Genomic DNA, 21,095 nt, shown 5'->3' on the forward strand with positions numbered 1-21,095 from the left:
TCGCATCGGCCAACGGACGTGCGCAGAACTACCGAGGTTAGGGGTTAAAAACAATATTTATCAACAAAGATACTGATCTTGTGAGGCACCTCACTACACAGAGGGCCATCAGAACTACAGTTTGGGACATGAACACAGAGGAGGAAGCAAGTGGCACCCATAAATCTTGGTGTTGTTTAATGTCTGGGTGGCGTAACTGGGTAAACAACCTATTCTCCCGTTGCAGTTCGGACATAGTGCATCCAGCAATTGCTTCCTGGAGTAAGCATTGATTACATTAAAGCAACAGAGGAAGCTGGGTGACAATTCTGGTTTTCCTTGCACAGCAGAAAAAAGTGAAGATGGACACTGACAGTTGGACGCTCTTACATGCCAAATGAGCAGCACCACAAGGGTATCAGCAATGCAGCATGGATGAGGGATGTATGACGGTACAAAGTACCGTTACAACGCGTCTTTTACAATGCAAGTCGTTACCACAACTTGCGCTGTAGGGGTGCGGACTTAGGAATATTTAAATTTACTATTCCAATACCAGCCTACGTACAGTAGGGAAGGTGTTGGAATAGTAAATATACTATTCCTTATCCTTGAGCGCTCTCCAGCGCAAGTCGTGGTTACGACTTGCGTAGTAAAAGACGCGTCGTAACTGCACTGCGGGGTAACATCCGCGTTGTAAAGGATATTCCCCCTAAATGAGTGGTATGTGGACTGCATAACACAAAGCCCCTGGAAAAAAATGGCAAAATGAAAAGCACGCCTGAATGCAGACACCGCCTAAAACCAAAAGGCATACATTGCTACAGTGGCCTCTGGCACCACAGGGATCCATTTTGTGTGCTTATTGTGAAAGGACAAAATGCTGTCACTCAAAGTGAAGTTAGCCAGTGGCTGAAGTGGGCTGTCTTACTGTCCCATGTTGTATGCTATGGTGGGTGGATGAAAAAAATTAATGACACAACAACAGGCCAATGGATGAAGAGGGCTTGGTGAAAGCCTCTGCAAGTATTCTAAACATAATTTTGGTAAGATCTAAAAGCATTGGCTAAAGCCAGACCTCAAAATGGGCCTTTTATAGATTGATTGTAAAATTTGTGTACATACTCATCCATCCTCTTCTATGTTGCTGTAAAAGCTGCCTGTAACAGATATATTTAAAAAAATTGTCAAGTCCTTAGCTGCAATCAGTGGTGGAAAAGAGCTAAAAGGGTTCTAACTCAAGTGAGTTTGTACTTCTGAAAAAAGGTTCCTTATGTGGCAAATTGAGCAACAATATAATGGCCGAAAATCAATATAATCAAAATAAAACTTCCTTTAATCGTTCTATGTTTTATCAGAAAGTCTAAAGTAAACCACAGAGTTGAAGGGATTCAACTTGTCAGGACATATCACACATAGCATAGTAGGTAAAATGGCTATAAACAAAGGGAGAACACCTATGTTGCCACAAATCAGTTTAAGTGAGATAAATACAGACAGTTATAATATTTCTCGGCTTGGAACGCTTGTAGTGACATCAAGGTAGTAAAATTAAGGTGATCGTTTTCTTTTAGAAATGCTGCTAAACAGGATTTGATAGGAGCTGGATTCTGAAGGTAATCTGATTTTAAAATTACGATGAATATAACCTCAACTATATGTGGGTCGGACTAAGTACTTATCTCGCTTTTCGTGTGGGCTATTGAAACAAAAGGGATATATAATCCGATGGAGTAAAACTTTTCCAAAATGCATTGATTTGTTTATGTGCGTCACAAATGGATGTGAATTATCTAGAAATTGATGGAGAATAAGAATCAAATGCTGAAACTGTGAAGTAAAGAAAGCAACACAGACTAATAAATAAAAACGTACTCAGTGCAAGGTATAGTATGGAAAGATTGTGGTGGAAGATTTTTTTATTAGCATTTGCCTCTCCCGGGGTACAGAGAATCCACCGGTGAGTTGTATTTTCCATAGGCATGGAAAAGGAGAGAGAGATTAAGCTAGCCTGTCTGAGGAGGGGGGGAAATGTGGCAAATTAGGGAGAACCGAGGTACCTATTCCGAACACCAATGTCCATCTGCCTGCCTTTCCATCCTGCGGCCCAGCCCTCACAATGCCTATAACAAGCAGGTTAGCCATGCAGCATATTTTCAATCAGATTCAGCTCTTGAGCTGGACTGCGACGGGAAAAACAAGTCTTAGCTGATCCCAAAGGCGGTTCGACTTAATAATTAAAAATTCAAACATTTCCAAGACATTTTGAACTGTGCCCCCCTCCACAATTCTCTTTTTTGAAGCAGTCAGACATTCCTCGGTGTGAAATGGAGCAGAAATCCAGAGCGCGTCTTCCTCATTAAAAGCACCGAGGCGGCTCCTTCACCGGGAGACATATTGTTGCTAACCTCTGACTAGTCTCTCTGTTCCGCGCTCTTCACCAGGAAAGAGGACGGGAGACGTTAATAGGCCGAGCCGCGGATAAACTCTGCCGCTGCGGCGGCGAGTCTGCGAGGACGCCTCATTAGGCTCCAGCGCGCGGTACGGATGCTGTCAGCGGTAATCAGCGGTGTCACCTATGGCGAGCAGCCCGGCTGCATGCTGCTACCCGCGGCGCCCACTCCCCGCCCAGGCGGATTACTGCAGGCGAGATGTTGACAAAGCACAGAACAGGAATCGCGCATTTCAATCAAGGATTCCTGGCAAAAATGGCTGCACAATCACAAACAGCATCTGAACAGCTACCTTACGATGCACACAATACATGATCCAGGAGAAAACAGATCTCTGGATTATACTGAAGAATAAATAACCAGCCTGAGGGAAGAGGCAGGCAGGAAACGTGTTTTCAATGTGGGGGGCCTGTTAACCAGGTCAATCACATTTTTGCACGTAAACTCGATGGTAAAATGTTTTCTTTTATGTTAATTCACTCTTTTCTTTTCTTTATCAGTGTCAAGTGAAATAACCACAATTTCAATAAAATGTTTGAGGACTGCTGCATGTGCCTTTTGTAGACGAAAAGAGAAATAGTGCTTGCCTTTATTTCTAGCATATTCAAAGTGTGGATACGTGAGAAGAGTTACTAATATTGAACAGCAAACCTTGCATATGTTTCCATATGTTACAAAGGCCCTAAAAATGTTCTTTTTTTAGATGCATTTGGTATTTACAATGGAATTTGGGTAAATTCAGATAAACGGGAGCCAGATCACTGAAAGGTACCTAACCAGGAGTTGGGTGGCCTACTTTCCCTTCTGGAGGGGACTTCGCCTGGTAGTTTGGGTTGGACTATTTTTATTGGAGCAGGACCCAGACGGATTTGCATTTTTCATAGGTGTTTGTCTTGCGTGGTATGACGCACAGAAAATGATGGACTAGAATGCTTTACACAGTGAGTGACTGCTGGCTGAAATTAATCCACGCATTCCATCCAGCCACAAGAGTCGCTATTTTCTATTTTCCAGAAGGGTACATGCAGTGCTTTCTGTGGAAGTTATTCAATTAATACTTCTTTCTCTAGATTCATCATCTTAGTTAGACTACAAAACAAGTACCATACAACGGAGGACGGTCTTCGAAGAACCACTGCTGTACTCGGACGAAGAGCAATCACAGCAAAAATATTCTTACCCACCCTACATTGCAACATGAAAGCAAGACAGAAAGTGAACTGAATGCAATCCAGAAAGGATGGGGAGATTCCTAAAAAAAGTGGAAACTTTGAATCTAAATAGCACATTTTACAAAATAATGTAACAAATGTATTGGTTACAAAACTTCAGGTTTTACAAGTGTGCCTGAAAGCGAACAGCTGTGCTATTGATGTAGTTCAGAATCTGCCATGGTACTACTGAGCACAGTTTACTAATTTCTACCGATCATTCATTTGCCTACAACTGGGTGCTCGATATAGGTGCTGGGCATGCAGTAGGAAAAGCATGTGTGCCATACAGGAAGTAGTAAGGAAAACAAACGAAAAACAAAGAAGTGATGGGTTGATTGCGTGAATTATTCTTAACCACTGGTAATTACCCTGGGACATAATCCACTCTATTGTTTGTCTGTCCGCCATGCCACTCCAGATAGGAACCAGCCATATGCAGCCTGTGCCAATTGAAAGAGTAGAGCCTAAATTGCCAGGCCAGGTCCCTTTGAGCAGGAACACAGTTAACCCCATGCAGAAGAAGCAGTGCCTAGAACAGGTTTCTCATGCTGTTCCTCTACGGCTATATGTTGGCCTGTACTGATAATGACTAATGCTGAAGTATTGAAACATACATACGGTTATCACAATATATCTCGAAACTAACCTGCCCCCACGACCTCTACAACCTTGCTATGAACCCAATTAGTATGCAACTCACCAGCATCCTCAACACTTCCATCTCCACAGCAGCCTTTCCAGACAATTGGAACCACACAGAGGTCAGACCTCTCCTAAAGAAACCCTCCGCTGACCCCAGCAATCTAAAAAATGATCAACACATTTCCCTGCTCCACTACCTGGCCAAAGTACTAGAGAAAGCAATCAATCAACAACTCACAGAACATCCGGAACAAAACTAGCTACTTGACGCCTCAAAATAAGGATTCTGTGCCAACCACATCACTGAGACCGCGCTGATCGCTGTCAGGGATGACATCAGATCTTTCCTCGACCGTGGAGAAAGGTGGTCCTGATCCTCCTCGACATGTCTGCTGTGTTCTATACCATCTCCCACCACACCCTCATCGACAGATTGTAAAACATCGGCATACAGTAAAAAACCCTTATCTGGGTAGCTTCTTTCCTCATGGGTCACACTCAATGCATCCGGCTGCTTCCCTTCACCTCCAAACCCAAGGACATCATATGCGATGGACCCAAAGGATCCTCCCTCAGCCCCACCCTGTCCAACATCTACATGACCTCCCTCACAGCCGTCGTAAGATCTCACAAACTCAGCATAATCTGCTACGCATAGGACAGTCATCTAATCCTCTCGCTCACCGGTGGAACCCTCCAATGCCACAACCAACTTCCCCCATGCCATGAACAAAGTAACCAAATGGCTCCAACTCAACTCAGTTTCCAAGGAGAGGGACGGAGGGGCCAGTTTAAAGAGGTCCAGCATACAAGCCCAAAGGTTACAGCAAGAAAAGTGGGTATGAGGTTCCTCTGAGTAAAAGTGAACAGAAAAGACGAGATACAATTGATAGGATCAAATGGGCATCATTGCCCTACGATGTTAAAGGTAAGGGTGGAATTTCTCCTCTCGGAACTAGGGCTTTCACGCACCTAGCGAGCTAATGTCATGCTTCATCATATGAGCCTGCCCCTCGTCAGGTCCACGCTGCAATACTCGACGGGCACCCAGTATGGGGCTCTTTAGCGGGGATCTTTTGTTCCTGCCGTTAGGTGCAGTGGGGGTAAGGGGCCTAGTGTGTGTAGATGTGAGAAAAAGGGAATTACAACAGGTCAGTTAGTCCTAGAAGTTATTTTATTCAAGAAGGTAAACTGCCTGATTAAAAATGGAGAGTGGCGAAAAACTAGAGGCTATGTAACTCGCTAAGTAAACCCTACTCTCAATTGGTCGACATGTTTCGTGCCATGGGTGACAGGAGGATCATGGCACCTCTTCAGGACCAGAAAAAACGCTATCTACACAGTGTGGTTAGGGAAAAACTACCTACCACGTGTTCAGGTAATAACCATAACTGTTATCTATGGTTTACTTCAACAGTGTCCGGCGGTCGTAAAGGACACCAATTTGTGTCCAGCGCTCATTGAACGTTCCTCTTGTGACCTACCCTGACGCCGGAACGGGATGGTGTTCTTGCTCCAACTCAACTCCGACATGACAGAAGTACTGATCATCAGGAAGAGCACCCCTGTTTTGGACTACAGCTGGTGGCTAGCAGAACCCAGACCAACATCCACACCTACAGACCATGCACGCAACCTAGGCATCATCCTCAAGAACAAACTGACCATGAAATGACAAGTCAATGCAGTCACCTCGTCCTGCTTCGACACTCTTCGCTTGCTCTGTAGAATCAAAAGATGGATCTCACTCAATACCAGAAAATCCGTCAACCAAGCCCTCGTCACCAGCCGCCTCGACTACAGCAATGTTCCCTATGCAAGCAATTCATCCCAGCTCCTCAAAAGACTACAGATCATACAGAATGCAGCAGCCAGACTCATCCTGGACCTCTCCAAATGTACCCACTGCACCCCCCACCTCAGAAAACTCCATTGGCTCCCCATCCAGAAGAGATGCCAGTTTAAGATCCTCATGCACGCCTACAAACCTCTACACAATCAGGGCCCTCCTACTTCAACCATTGACTAAACTTCCATCCCCTCGCAAGGCACCTGCGCTCTTCCACTCTTGCCCTCGCACACACACCCTCCACCCATCGCATTCACGGTGGGGAGCGCTCCTTCTCCTACATCGCTGCCAAGACCTGGAACGACCTGCCCCTCCACCTCCGAGCTGCACCCTCCCTGGTGGACTTCAGAAATAAACTCAAGACCTAGCATTTCGACTGATATCTGGCTCCATTAGCACCCAGATATCTCTAGGGGTGACAGCACTGCACTATACAAATGCTGATTGACTGATTTACATTAACCCCTTCACTGCGGCCGCTATTCCACCGCAGTGCTAAGGGGGCGGGGCGGAAATGCGGCGGGCGCATGCTGGTGACGGAACCGCTCTGTCACCAGCGTCGGTTGCGCTGTGCTTATGACGGAGCGGTTCCGTCATGGCCTCGCCCGCTCAATAGAACGCTCAGTGCAGGCACGGAATTCGCGACACGCAGGAGTGTCAGGCGGGCCATGACGGAACCGCTCCGTCATCAGCACAGCGCCACCGTGGCTGATGACGGAGCGGTTCCGTCATCAGCAGGGGAGGGGTTAAAGTTATTAGTCAAGGTCTAAGTTAAGAAACAGAGCACACACAAGGAGATGATGGACAGAGCGCTGAAACTTTTCAGACACTCATCCCCAGTCATAGATCTGGGTTGAATCCATCATCATTCTACCCTGAACCGGAAACAAGCATCCTGGGACCAGTTTCAGGCTAACAGCCCTCATCAGCCAGGCTCGCTTGAATCCAGTGGCATAGAGAGCAAGGGACCCACGTCTGGGAATACCCTGCACCTTAGGGCAAACAAAGCAAACACAAGGAGATGATGGATGGAGCGCTGAAACTTTTCAGACACTCACCCCCAGTCACAGATCTGGGTAAAATCCATCATCATTCTTTAGCTCATTTCACCACCTCAGTTCAGACCCAGCTATATGCAAATCAGTCTTGACACTGTGCCTCATGGGAACAGTTCATCCCGTACTGCCAAGCCAGGTCTTCCCTGAACCGGAAATAAGCATCTTGGGACCGGTTTCAGGCTAACAGCCCTCATGAGCCAGGCTAGCTTGAAACCAGTGTCAAAGTGAGCAAGAGACTCACGTCTGGGCATACCCTGCCACCTTAACCGGTCCTAGGATGCTTCTTTCCAGTCCAGGGAGGCCTGGCAGTTCGGGCTGGACTGTTACCATTGGGCGCAGGGTCAAGATTGATTTGCATATGGCTGGATCCAAACTGGAATGGGAGCATAAAAATGATGGATTTAGGTCCAGATCTCTGTACTGGGGTGAATGTATGACATTGTTTTGCATTCTGTCCATCAATTATTCTTTTTGTTAAATGAAGAAACAGTACATTCACGGGTAGAAAAATGGATAGAGAGTTTGCATTTGGCCACCTCATTTGGAGGGGTGTTACAGGATGCCTTGAACCCTCCATGTCCACTGGGTGACAATGAATATCTGCCAAACCGTGAGAGGTGGACATTCAGGACATCACAGGATCCCTGGGACCCTCCATGTCCCCAAAGTGACGAATATATGCCAAACTGTGAGAAGTGGACATTCAGGACAACACAGAATCCCTGGGAACTTGCATACCCCATGAGTGATAATGCATAACTGCCAAACCGTGAGAGGTGGACATTCAGGATATCCCTTGCGACCAGTCTGCTTGAGCAGCTACTTCTATGACAAGACATTTGAAGATGCCTCCTGGCAATGTCAATACTAAATGAAAACAACAACAAATGAATGAAAACAGATCTCAGGGATTTCATTATCTCTACTTTGCCATGTAAAAAACTGAATATCTCCTTGGAGTGCACAGTAGTTGGCAATGGAACACCATATCCAGTGTTACATTCAGGGTCTTCCCAGGGCCAGAGTAAGGATATTTGCCACCCTAGGTGACTGGACATTTCCCACCTTTGCAGCTTAAAGGGGCAACCCTGTGACCATTTATTTCCTGGCACCTTGGTCAAGGCCCAGTATTGACTTGAAATGAACCAGCGCCAATGGAATGCCAAGGTGTGCTCTACTTCTCAAACTGAACTATGTGCCGCTTGCAACCTTCACAATCGGGCAGGTGGTTGGGCACTAAAGCGAGAGAACATGGATTGCTTGTACTTATTACGGTGCTGTTATCCAACGTGCACTATTGCACCATCTCAGGAACTGGAGGATATGTTCTACTTTCCAAGTATTAGCTCCGAAAACAGAATTACCAGTGAGGGGCTGATGGTATTTTTGAATATAACAGTGCAGTCTAACAAACAAATTACAACGTACCCTATGATGGGTTGTTCCTTAAATTTAAAATCAGCTGAAATTTTGGCGGGACGCCATTTTCAAACCAATTTTAAATTATGTAGCACCGAGCAAGAGGCTCCTAAAGATGACAAGTAATTACCATTATTGGTAAAATGTGCCACTTGTCTACTTAACAGGGCGCCCCAGACACACATGACAGAGATGCACAATAGAACTGAGCACTCATCACTGCAGAGTGAGGCTCGATTTAGTTATCCCAGAGGAGGGGCCGCAGGAGAGGATGTGGTTTATGAAATCCCTGCATGCTTCATGGAGACGAGGAGCCTCGGGCTACGTGGAGAATCGCATTAGCAACACCCTGTGCTTCCATTGTACTCTAAAAGTATTGTTGTGGTAAGGAAACCGCTTCTTTTGGTAGGGCATAGAGTAACAGAGTTATGGCGACCGGTCAGTGCCTCTCCACGCCTGGCCCAAATACATTTACATTTCGGCTTTGCCTGACTCTCCTCCTGCCCCACAGAGACAGGTCTGAGATTTCCCAGAGGCCAGTGCGCCTCTGCGCCGCGTGCGTCCCCTGCTGCCTCGCGGTCACTGCGGCACGGCATACATTACGTAGGAGACATGACATCAGCTCGCTTACCCGGTGCAGAGGCTTGATGCAGACCTTGGCAGCCAGCAGGGGGACGGTGGGGTCTGCGGGCCGGAGCTTGGCGCACTCCCTCAGCACTGACACAGCATATGCCGACTGTGGAGAAAAGGAAGAGTGGCTCATTAGCAATGTGGACGCAGAGACCAGGCACCACACCTTAGATTAAATGAGTACAGAAACGCGACACTTTCACAAGACATCAAACGCACCAGTTAGAACTCATAGCAACTGTGACACGTATGTGTGCCGGTGCCTGGGATTTAAGTACAAAACGAAACATTAAAAATAAATACAACTTGAAGTACTGATGTGTTTATATGCCAGATACGAGGACGTAATAATAATAATAATAATGATGATAACACTATCAATAATAGTTATTGTCATTATTAATAAGAACAAAAATGATTGTATGTAGCGCGTAAAGCTAAAATTATGCAGTTTCTAAGTGCGTAAATGGCAGATGTTGCTAAGACCCAGTTCTTCGTACTCAGTCTAGTGATCTTGGAAGGATTAAAGGCGGAGTCTGAATATGACACTTGACCCCGCAAGCATTTGCCATTACCCCGCATTTTTTATGCTGCAGAATCTTTACAACGCAGGTACTTACAACGCAATCCATTACAATGCATGGTCCATTACAACACAATTTACTATTCTAACTTCACCAGGTTTTGCAATGGGGAATGCGTTGTAATGGTTTGCGGTGTAAAGCCCTGCGTTGTGAATGATTTACGGAGTTGTAAAAAATGCGGGGCAATGATTTGCATTGTAACGCAGTTGTTGTAAAGGATGTTTACCCTGAGTCTGCCTTGACAGAATTTTAACTCCTCACCTTCAGGTCACTACATTTGTCAGTGGTAAGCGTTAAACGTAATGTACCTACTTTTAAAGATCCTCCTTGGCCTAGGTACATGGAGGAGTTTTTGCAGCCTCCCATTCACTACCACTTTCATATGATCTGATAACCCATGTGCTGAGAGAGCGCCTTATACATTATTGCTATGGGGTTAGGCTTTATCGAGCTATCACCAAGCTGGTTAACCCATGGTCGCTGTACAGGATCATCAGACTTGTTTGGAAATGACGATTCTCCAATTATCATACAGGGAGAAATCATTTGCCTTGAACAACAGATTTGGCTCCTAAACATTCAATTCAACACAGATTTATGCAGGCAATATCAGTCATTGCAGCCATCGGACACCACACTGTCCTTTTGAGCTGCTGAGTTATGTTTGGAAAGTGTACAGTCTACAGCCCTGGGTAACTTTCATACAGGGGCGTAGCTTGGTCAGTAAGATGGAGTGGTGTAAGCTTCAGATTTCCCAGCAATCACGCTGGTGTATCTTAATATACATTGTGCAAGCAGGACATGAGGGGGGCTTAAGAGACAGTGGACAGAGAGAGGAGTGTGGATTGCTAGGGCTATTTAAAACACAATAGTTTTCAAACTAACCAAGTTTTAAGGCCAGAGAGGTGAGAGAGTGTGTGTTTTTGACAGTGTGGGTATGTGAAAATCCAGGGTGAAATCCGCAAACACCTCACCGTACCCAATTGAAAACACCTGCAACAAACTATTTACGACAGAAGACATTTTTTAGTGGGGTGTAACACCCCAAATACCCTCCCGTAAGCTATGCCCTTGCTTTCATACCAAAGTTTGACTGACCAATAGGTGTTTCATGTGGCAGGCTAACGTGAAGGAGGTTTTCCACCAGCGAAAACCATATACCTGGCACATATAACCTTGTAGGCGTGCTCAACCACTGACGTTTCTATAGTAGACTATTCGTACATTACAATCATAGCAGTCTAGATTCAACCCCTTTAGGTGAAAGCTTACAATCTGGAAACATTCCTTTTCTTTTGTTTTAAATATCTTTTTTATTAGCATTTTGCTTATTGTACAATTACATCAGGATAATCAGGTCACATATGATACACAAATGTAATTATTACATGCAATGCAGGCGAGAAATAATAGAGAAGGAGAGCAAATGGAAAGGGGCGACCACTCGGTCCCCCCGAACGTATGGTTGGGTGCCCCGATCCCCCCGGGAAACCATCTTGGGCGGGAGGCGTGGCTCGGCTGGTATGCCCGAAGTGGCGTAGCCGGGGCGCGCCCTTTCCCGCCCAGGAAGGGTTGTCCTAGACACCCGCAAGGAAGACCACGCCCAGTAGGCGTACCGGAGGAGGGTCCCCGCCCTCCCGCAGATGGATAAAAAGAGCGGGAATCCGAAGAAGCGTCCTCTTGTTCCTGTGCTCTGAAGGCTGCACCAACTCGTTGCTCGTGAGCCCTCGACGGAACAAGCGGCAATTTTGACCCACCCACCAGCCCCTGATGGCAATGTTTGTTTAAATAAAGTTTGATTAGAGAAATGTATAGGCCTTTTTTCCTTTGTAGAGAAGTAAAGGAATGTTTCATATAATGATGTGACTTCTTCCTTTAGGATAATGTTTCCCTTTGTAGGAAAGTACAGTGATGACTCATCAAGGCTATGTCAGTAATTTTTCTTCCCTTAGTAGGTAAACAACTGTCGTATTTATTTTTTGGTCGGGCGCTAAGGTCATGATCGGTGAGCAGTAATTTCAAGGTCCCTAGAGGGGGTCCGCCACCCAGAATGGATGGGAGCGCCCGGGGGGAGGCGGCCATTGGCCCCTTCCACGGGGAGGCGGCACCCACTAAGGATGGGTCGCCTAGGGGGAGACGGCCATAGGCCCCTCCCAGGGGGGAGGCGGCTAGATGCCCCTCCTACGAATTTCCCGGGGGCCGGATATCCGCGACGGCGGATAGAGAGTGTGGGGATGGGGGGGAGTCCACGCTGTCCTTCCTACAGATACCTCACACGGGAACTCGGACGACCTTTAAGATGGCGTCGAGTAAAAAGGGTGCCCCCACGACAAGGGAAGTTACAGTGGGCAATGAGGGTAGAGTCCTCTGCGCATGCGCCACTCACACCGCGAGGGCGGGATTTTGGTAGTAGGGATCTGACACCGGTTAAGACCTTGCCGTTGGCCCTTAATGCTAGGATGTACAATTTTAATTTAGAATGGATGCATTTGCAGGATGTTAGACTCGGCTAGGAAACCTTTGTATTAGAGATCTGTTAAGGTTAGCCAAAGAACATGTCTTCATCGAAATGTAATAAATGTAAAATTGTACATAATTCATGAAACTTTTATTTAATGTTTTAAATTTTGTTTCATATTTTAATAAATACGGCCGGGGGGGTAACTCCCCCCCGCCTTCCAAAAGTTCAAACCTGTGTCCGTCTTCTCCCATTGGGAATTGGTGTTGGGAGGGGGTGGCGGGCATCCCGGCCATAAGAAAAACAAGATGTTTTTTAATAGTTTGCAGATTAATGTACTGCTCTATCCCTCAGAATCATGCCTGTTAATTACGATTTACAAAACTGCACCTTGTTTATAATCAAACTATTTGAAAATGTCAGATTTGCTAATATCTTATCATTCTTTACAGTATAATCAGCTTAACCGTTTTGTTTTTTAATAAACATAGAAATCCATTAACAACCGTTTCCTCCTGGTGTCAAGTTCTGCATAAATCTCTATTTTATCCTTCGGCTAGGATTCTACAAAGGGTCGGGGTTTCAAGGGTGTAGTGGTGACTTAGGGCGTCTAATCCTAATACATGTGGCATATGACTATTTTTCCTTTCCTATTAATTTTGAATTTAGATCTCAAATCTTTTATCTCACAGGGTGGTATCGGGTGGGGATGAGCTCCCATGTCCCCATTCGTTGGGGGTCTCCGCTAGTGTTCTCGAGTCTTTCGGGCCTTCCACTCTCGCACTACCGCTGCCCAGGGTTCCGCCAGCAGACTGCGCTTTTTACTTGTTTTATCTTCACGTGCCAAAGCCCATTCCTCAGCTCTGGCCCATGCCAATACATCTCTCTCCCATATGGGCACTGTGGGGCCCACCGCTGTTCGCCATCGCAGCGCAATGCGCCTCTTGGCCAAATGAAAGCAAGGTAAACAAACCTATGCCCCACTTTTTTAGCTTTCGGCCTCGGGTACAACCCCAGTAGACAAACCTCTGCTCTGCACGGCAAGGATCGTGCCAAAATCTCATTTAGGATCTCAGTAACTTTCAGCCAGTAGTCCTGCACAAATGGGCATTCCCAAATCATGTATGCAAAGCTGACATCTATCGCCTTGCACCCCGGGCACTGCTGATCGCCCACCTGTACATGATATTGAACCTATGTGGTGTGCGATAGGTCATATGTAGTATGTTAAATTGTGTAAATTTGAAATTGGCATTTCTGGAGGTTTTTTCCGGGCTCTCCAGAGCTTTCTTCCACTCAACCTCCGTCAAGCTCCTACCTACCAGGGCTTCCCATTTCTCCTGTAAGCAGGCCAAGGGCTGTTCCGTCACAGCCATTTTACCAGATGCCTCGCCGACCCTGGTGTTTCTATTGTGTGTAGGGCTGCATGTGTGTTCGGTTTTTGAGAGTCTACCCCCCATAATGCGGTAAAAATTCCCCGCATGATGTGGTAATTTAGGAACTGCCCAGGTGATAAGTCATGGTACTCCAGGAAGTCCATCAGGGGAATCTATTCCCCATCTTGGTATTTGCCCTGTGTAAAGGGGAAGCTGTCTCCTACCTGTGGTAACCCTATCAGTGTTAAGTCAGGCGCATATAAGGGGTCCCTCCAGCACGTCTAGTACATCTGTCGCAACATTAGAAGGCCACTTGTAGCAAAACTCCTGCGGTTTTAACTTGATGCTTTGGGTTTAAGATCCTGGCAAGGAGAATCTCGTTAGGTAGCTGTCCCTGTAATCTCAGTGTCTCTAAACCTCTCCCATCCAACCATTGGGCCAGACACTAGAGCTGTGCCGCTAAGTAGTATGCTTCAAAATCTGGTGCTCCCAGGCCCCCTGCTGTCATAGGTCATCATAAAATTGTCAGGTATACCTTATTTTGCCCTCTATCCCAGACCAGATCCCTGAGCAATGTGTCCATGTCCCTAAATTATCTCAGAGGGATCACCACAGGGAGATTAACGAAGTAGTATAACAACCTCAGGAGGATAACCAGCTTCATAGAGCTTTCCTGTCTATCACTGGAAGTTTGAGGGAGAGCCAGAATGACACATTTGTATTTAGTATGCAGAACGCTCAACCAAGGGTCCCCTCCAGAAGGTCTACCTGCTTATGGAATACCAGTATACCTAGGTATCTAAAGGAGCTCGGGGTCCAAGTAATCCCCAACGGAAGGTCCTGAGGCCTGGCCAGTGTGGGCCTCAGCGGCAATCTCTGGATCTTTTGAACACTGACCCGAAGCCTGGACAGCCCCGCAAATTCCTCCAAAATGTTAATAGTTTGAGACAGGCCCCGGGCACCGTCCAGATATATAATAATATGTCATACGCATATAATGAGATTATATGCATCTTCCCATCTATAAGTAGGCAATGTGTCAGTCCTTCTTGTCTGAAGCATTCCGCAAGTGGTTCAATCGCTAGAGCAAAAAGCAGGGGCGACATTGGGCAGCCCTGCCTAGTCCCTCTATGTATGATATATGGATTGGAAACCACTCCATCCGTGCGAACCCTGGCTGAGGGGTCCACATAAAGTACACAAATCCATTGCAACCATCCGTCCCTTAATTTCATGCTCTTCATAACTTGCAGCAAGAAGTCCCAAGGTAAGGAATCAAATTCCTTTTCCAAGATGACCTCCAGCCCCACTGCAGTTGGGTAATCAGAAATATCCTGATGGAATAGGACACGATATAGCCTTCTCAGGTTCCCAGAGGTCAACAAAGTTGGGATGAACCCATTCTGATCCACATGGACCAAGTGGGTAATGTGCAGGAGTAGCCTCATGGCTAAAACCTTGCTTAGCAGTTTGAAGTCTAAATTCAATATAGACAATGGGCGATAGTCTGCTGCACCTGCTGAGTCCAACTTAGTTTTAGGTAGTGGGACCACTAATGCACAGACCTGCAGTGAGGCAGCATACAGTTTCTCAGGTTGTGGGGTCATTATTGTTGAGTTGGTGGAATAAAACTCTGCCGGGAGCCCATCTGAGCCTGGGGTCTTCCCTCTAGCCATCCCTTTCATTGCCAGGCCAATTTCCTGTGTAGAGATTGCAGCCTCCAAACAATTCCTTGTGTCCTGGTCTACTCCTTGTAAACCCAGCAAGTCACCAACAATTCTTCAGACAGCTCCCCGGGCTACCCATACAAAGTTTCATAATACTCTCTAAATGTATTGTTAATGATTTTAGGTGAGTATGCCGTTTACCCGTCGGCTGTCCGAATGCTGGGGATCGGGGAGTCCCTTCACTTTGGCCGAATCAACCATGCTAGTAATTTCCCTGCTTAACCCACTTCCTCATGCAGTCTTTCCCGATATGCTTGAATGTCCAGAAGCCTTAGGCATTCCCAAGTTTTGCTATATTTAGTCCTGGTGTCCAACAACTGTCTACGGGCCTCATCATCCACTCTAGCCCCTTATCCAGAGACTGAACTTCAGATTTCAGTGTCTGGAGTTCTCGATTGATCTCCCAACATGCTCCCAATGTCTGTCCCATACATTGGCCTCTCACTACCACCTTAAAGGCATCCCACTCCACCAGGGAGGTGCTTTCAGTGGCCTGGTTGAATTCAAAATAAGTCAAAATGGAGGTGGACAACTGCCGTCTAAAGCATTCATCCTCCAGTAGGTTGGGGTCTAGTCTCCATCCCGGGATTGAAGCTCTATCAGGTGTTGGGGAGAAACTCAAAAGTAATGGACTTTGGTACGAGCTGGTTTGCCCCAAGTATTTTGCCCCTGTTATTGCTGGAGAAAGTTGCACTGAGCATAGAAACATGACTAGTCTGCTGTGTAGACCATATAGTGGGGAGTAAAAGGAGTATTCCAGCGGTAGCCTGTTTTGTAGTCTCCACACATCCAGGAGTACCCACACAGTTATTCAGTCTCAGAGACCTTTTGATGTCACAGCTGCTGCTGTACCATGCAGTGGGAGGGTTGACCTGTCCATGTCCAAGTCAGCTACACAGTTATAATCCCCACCCAGCACCTGCTGCCACTTCTGATGAGGGTTTGAAAAGTTGTTGCAAAAAGTGTCTCTGGTCTTGGTTCTGGGCATAGATACTCCACAATGTCACTTCCCTTCCATTCAATCTACCATTCACTATAACATAGCACCCTCTGGATCAATGATTTTATGTGTTGCATGAAAGGGAGAGCCTGGCTTAATTCACAAAAGGGTCCCCCTTGCATATGCTGAATGTGTGGTCACAAACAATTGTCCCCGCCATCTACGGCGTAACCTGAAGGCTTCCTCTGCTGTCAGGTGTGTCTCCTGTTGTATCGCTATCTGCACCACTCTACAGAGTATGAAATAAAAAATATTGTAGCATTTAGCTGGGGAGCCCATACCCCGAATACTCAAAGATGATAGTTTGATCTCTTCTACGTTTGCCCGCTTGGTAGCCATAACTGCGAGGGGTGTCCTCTTCCTCTCCACCCTCCCTCTCTCGCACCCCAACTCATCCTGATCTCTGTACTTGGGTGAATGTATGACATTGTCCTGCATTCTGTCCATCAATTGTTCTTTTTGCATTTGTCTGATTTAGAGAGCAGCCCACAACAGTTGTGTATTAATTCAAAACACATTAAACATAACTAATAACTGCCACACAAGCCATTCTTATAGCTTTGGGGCCCTAGAATTGTCTGAAATTTGACACTTGTAGGAGTGTGATGGTTAGTAGATATGTAGGTACTGTTGTTGGAAGCACTGGCAGGGGCACTGGGTGGCACGAGCTGGGTAGCCTGTGGAAGGACCCTGCCACTTACTGTTTTACAAATTAAGCACTGTTTGGAAGCAAATTGATAATATTTAAATCGAAAAGGTTGTGCTTTGGACACAAATAGCATTTTACCATAAGCATGCCGTGCTGTCATGTTAGACGAATTTGAATATGTTTATCCAATATCAAAAGCAGGTACTTGACAGAAAAGTAACAATGTTTTCCGACAGCTACATGGTGATGTTTGAGGACAAAATGATTCAGTTTCCAAAATATTTTTATAGATGTGATTTGTGAGATAATTTATGCCGAGGTTGGAAGGTTTATTTCTGATGTGTTCTTTGAATCAGAAGTTAGTGGCTGTCATTTGATGACTTATAAAGAGGCAGTTCTGTGCTGGAATATGACACAGAGAGGTATCGTCTGATATAAATATCAGGCCCTAGATATCATTTACAAATCTATCTTCCAGATGGGTAAGGATGTTCTGTTATAAATCCAATGGGGCGATATTTTTGCAGAGGATATTCGGACACAATATTCATCTTACAGTATTCCAACACTAGTCCTCTGGTAGCACACCATGAGGGACGTCATCAGTCACACCGTGACACTCTCTGTTACATTATCTCTGGAATGGTCTTGCGTCACTAAGACTGGGTGCATCATGTATGTTGTATGAGCCTGTAACGTTTGTCTATCCCTGAAGTCTACTGCCCGAGGTTATAAGTTTTCCGTATCGATATTCAAAGAGGATTTTCAGTCATGAAATCTGATATCAAATCTATTTGCAAGGGAAGTACAGAAACATGAAAAGCAGCGGAATGTAGAAGAGGAGAAAACGCTGCATACATTTAAAACAATCATACTCGAGTTTTTGAACTGACTCTAAACATTTCTCTTGTTAGCCATTTTTAGAATTTTGTTTTAATAAAATGCACCATTTTGATACCATATTTTCAAGTTACCGTGGAGCCTGTGAAACCCCTAACCACATTAAGGATTCTTTCTCATAATACCATTAATGGGCTGCTCTATTTCATGAGTACCCCTTCTAAACTCATGACTTTTTATCCAAACCGAGCTAAAATTATGTTCCATAATGCACACTTTTTGCCATTTTTCTAATCTGATCTCAGCTGAGAAGACCCACATAAAACCATATTTTAGAAAGTATTCTCACTCTCTGGTTGCAATTGATGGTGCGTGTACACCCCACTGCTTTTAAACTATACTAGCTGCAAGTGTTCACTGAAGAACTTTTTCCCACAGAATTTTGATAGTTCAGCAGAGGTCACTGACAAAGATGCCTCCTCGTGGAACATCTCTTCTGTATCATACATAAAGGCTGGATGAAGGATAGGAGACCACAACAGAGTGCTTTTGGCCACCTATACAGCTTTACCCCCAGCACCAATAGTTCTATTTGAGACCAAAAGTTTATATTGATCGAGGAGCATGGTTTTCATGTCGACCTCAGACCAGCAAAAGATGCAGTGCAACAGTATGGGAACATTCACTTAAAACGGACATATACCCTTCGCTGGGCTTGTTTACAGTCATGGTGCTACAGGAAAGGTATTGAACCTCGCTCTTATCACCCCCAAAGATCTGTGGGTTTCTTCCTGGGGAGTACTTTCATAATAGTGTAGAAGTTTCTAGGCAGAAATTTGAATATCTGGCTAGTTAAGTTTTTAGAGGTCCCTTGGTTGGACTAAAGCTTCTCGGTTATTGAAAGATTTCTTGATTTTTAAATGCACCCAGGAATTTGACAGTGCTCCCATGGGAGTTTCCACTAGCATTACAGGTCTTGCAGCATCGATTAACTGAAACATTAACCACTGTCTAACAGTTTTAATGCGTGTGCATCACTATATCAAGTTACATTACATCATGGGGCACTACATCACCACCAGCCCATTGTGGGACTTTTAAATTGTCCCAGGAGAAGAAAACTGTAGACACAACCTTTTTTAAAATGTATATAATTCAACCAACCATACCCAATTTCTTAATTAGTTGACCTTCATCCTTCATTTATTTCAATTTATATTAGTTACCTTAAATGATGAAAAAGTAGTGCCTCACAATGTAGTGGACTCAATCTAGCGGGGTGGATCGATTTCCAATAAAGTTTGGTTCCTTGGAGCAGAAATCTCCATGTGATGATTGAGTCAAGCCAGAGTTCAAGATTGGTTTTATTCTTATCAACGGGTTTGGCAAGACTCCTTAGGCCTTGGTTCCAAACACCTTCAATCACTGGCTTTTTTTGACCAGACTCTTCCAGCCTTTGACTTGTGACTTTGTTAACAGCTTGGCTCAACCCAGAGAAGCATTTATCTCTCATCTCGTTCTCTTGGAGATTAGGTTGTATCTTTCCCCCTCCGATGTTGTGTTTGCATTTAACTGCATGAAAAACTACTTTATAATAGTAACCCTCTCTATCCGTTTCTGTTGGCTCCCTCTGTGCCTCTCTCTGTCTTTCTTTCTGTGCACTTCGTCCCACTCCGCCTGACACTCTAAGATCTCCCTCCCACTGCTCTTTCCTTCCATTGTGTTCCTCTTGTTCCCCAACTGACACCCTCTTTTGCCTTCCTCCTCCCCCTCTTTCCCTGTGTGCTCACCAATGAACCCTACAACCCTCTCTCATTCCTCCTTCCCTCCCTCTCTCCATCATTACCCACCTGCGTTCCCTTCCATCCCAATGGTGTTTTTCCACTTAGTAGAGATAAAAGGCAGGCTATATTGGAGGCTTCCTTGTCATCAAGATAGCCTTGTTTTTGTTTCCCTCTTTAAAGAAGGTTGCCCGCAAGGAGCACTTTCTTATAGTCTTTCCTTCCATTCTATGCCATAGAAGCCAAACAAGGTCTATAAGGAAGACGTCATAGCTGCCTGACATTTATTTGACATAGTAACAAAAGCAGGAGCCTCCAGTACAGTCTGCCTGCAGTGTCCTTGCCAGACTTTATTGTGCTTACATTATATGAGTTAGTATATTAAACCCAGAACTACCGGCTTTGTCAATGCCTGTTTCCCTGGTTTTAGATGTCCAGCTCGTCTGTGGAGCCAGGCTCTGCACAGCCATGTCCATTACGGATCATGACATTTCCCCAGGCATCACCGGAGCTTCATAAGGTTTTCTTTTTGGAAGGAGTGGGGGCTGGGTAGAAGTGCCTTTCATGCAGTGCCTGGCACAAGGCCCCGTCTGTCCTTTTTACAAGTTGGCAGACCTGCAGCTATTCATCTAAAAATACCTCTGTCGTAGTAGGACTCTGCTTTGGGTCGGTATGAGTCTAAATGTGATCCTCTTCCCACGGAAGGTGCTGGGTTTCCATTTAAATGTCTGCGTGACATTACGCTGAATTGTAACACAGAGGGTATGTTTCTCACGTCAGGAATCTTTGCTCGCGTTTTAGTTATGAAAACTTTTGTAATCTCCCAGCTTTTCCTCATAATATTATTGCATATCCCAATATATTCCTGAAAGCCTCCCTGGCCTGCATGCGCTCTGCAGAGCTGACCTTTGCAATCCGATTCCTCACAAAGTGAAACGGTTCAGCTCGAAACTTTCATTTCCCAAAGAGTCTATTTAAGGAGCTGTTGGAGCACTTCTCTCCCCGGGCACTTGACTGTAATGCAAAGACAAACACTTTTTATGCCGGTTTCTTAGCAACCAGTCTACGAATCTGCAAGGAAACCACCAGAAGAAGCAGCCTAAATCATAACATTCATATGCTATTGACACTGCAGAGCGACGCGAGAGAGGTATTTATACCTCGCCCCCACGAGGCGGCATTCCAGACGGCTGTGGGGTCGGCACTCGGGATAGACCTCACTCTACCATATTCGATCAAGGAAAACATTTAAATATTTATTAACCAAAGTCTATGTTTTTTTATTGGTACTGCTACCTGAATTCACCGACGCCCTTACTAATTTTGAGGGTTGTTGGCGGTATTTCCGTCTGCTAGTGTGGGTGGTGATGCATTTTATTTAACTCTTTGCCTCCCTGGCAATTGAAAAGTATCAGAATTCTGCTCTCCAGGCTACA

The 21,095-nt window shown here is 45.5% G+C and overlaps 1 protein-coding gene across 1 annotated transcript in view; it reads right to left on the bottom strand.

Moving 5' to 3' along the window:
- The window catches only part of TTC7A (tetratricopeptide repeat domain 7A), a 1,603,679-nt gene that overhangs the window by 936,257 nt on the left and 646,327 nt on the right, over nucleotides 1-21,095 (bottom strand). The window contains exon 11 of the mRNA XM_086927774.1: nucleotides 9,246-9,350. Within this exon, the coding sequence (XP_086783900.1) occupies nucleotides 9,246-9,350 (105 nt within the window). The remainder of the gene's footprint in view (nucleotides 1-9,245; nucleotides 9,351-21,095) is intronic.

This window comes from Lissotriton vulgaris, chromosome 6 (genome assembly GCF_964263255.1).
Source record: "Lissotriton vulgaris chromosome 6, aLisVul1.2, whole genome shotgun sequence".
NCBI classification, from domain to species: domain Eukaryota; kingdom Metazoa; phylum Chordata; class Amphibia; order Caudata; family Salamandridae; genus Lissotriton; species Lissotriton vulgaris.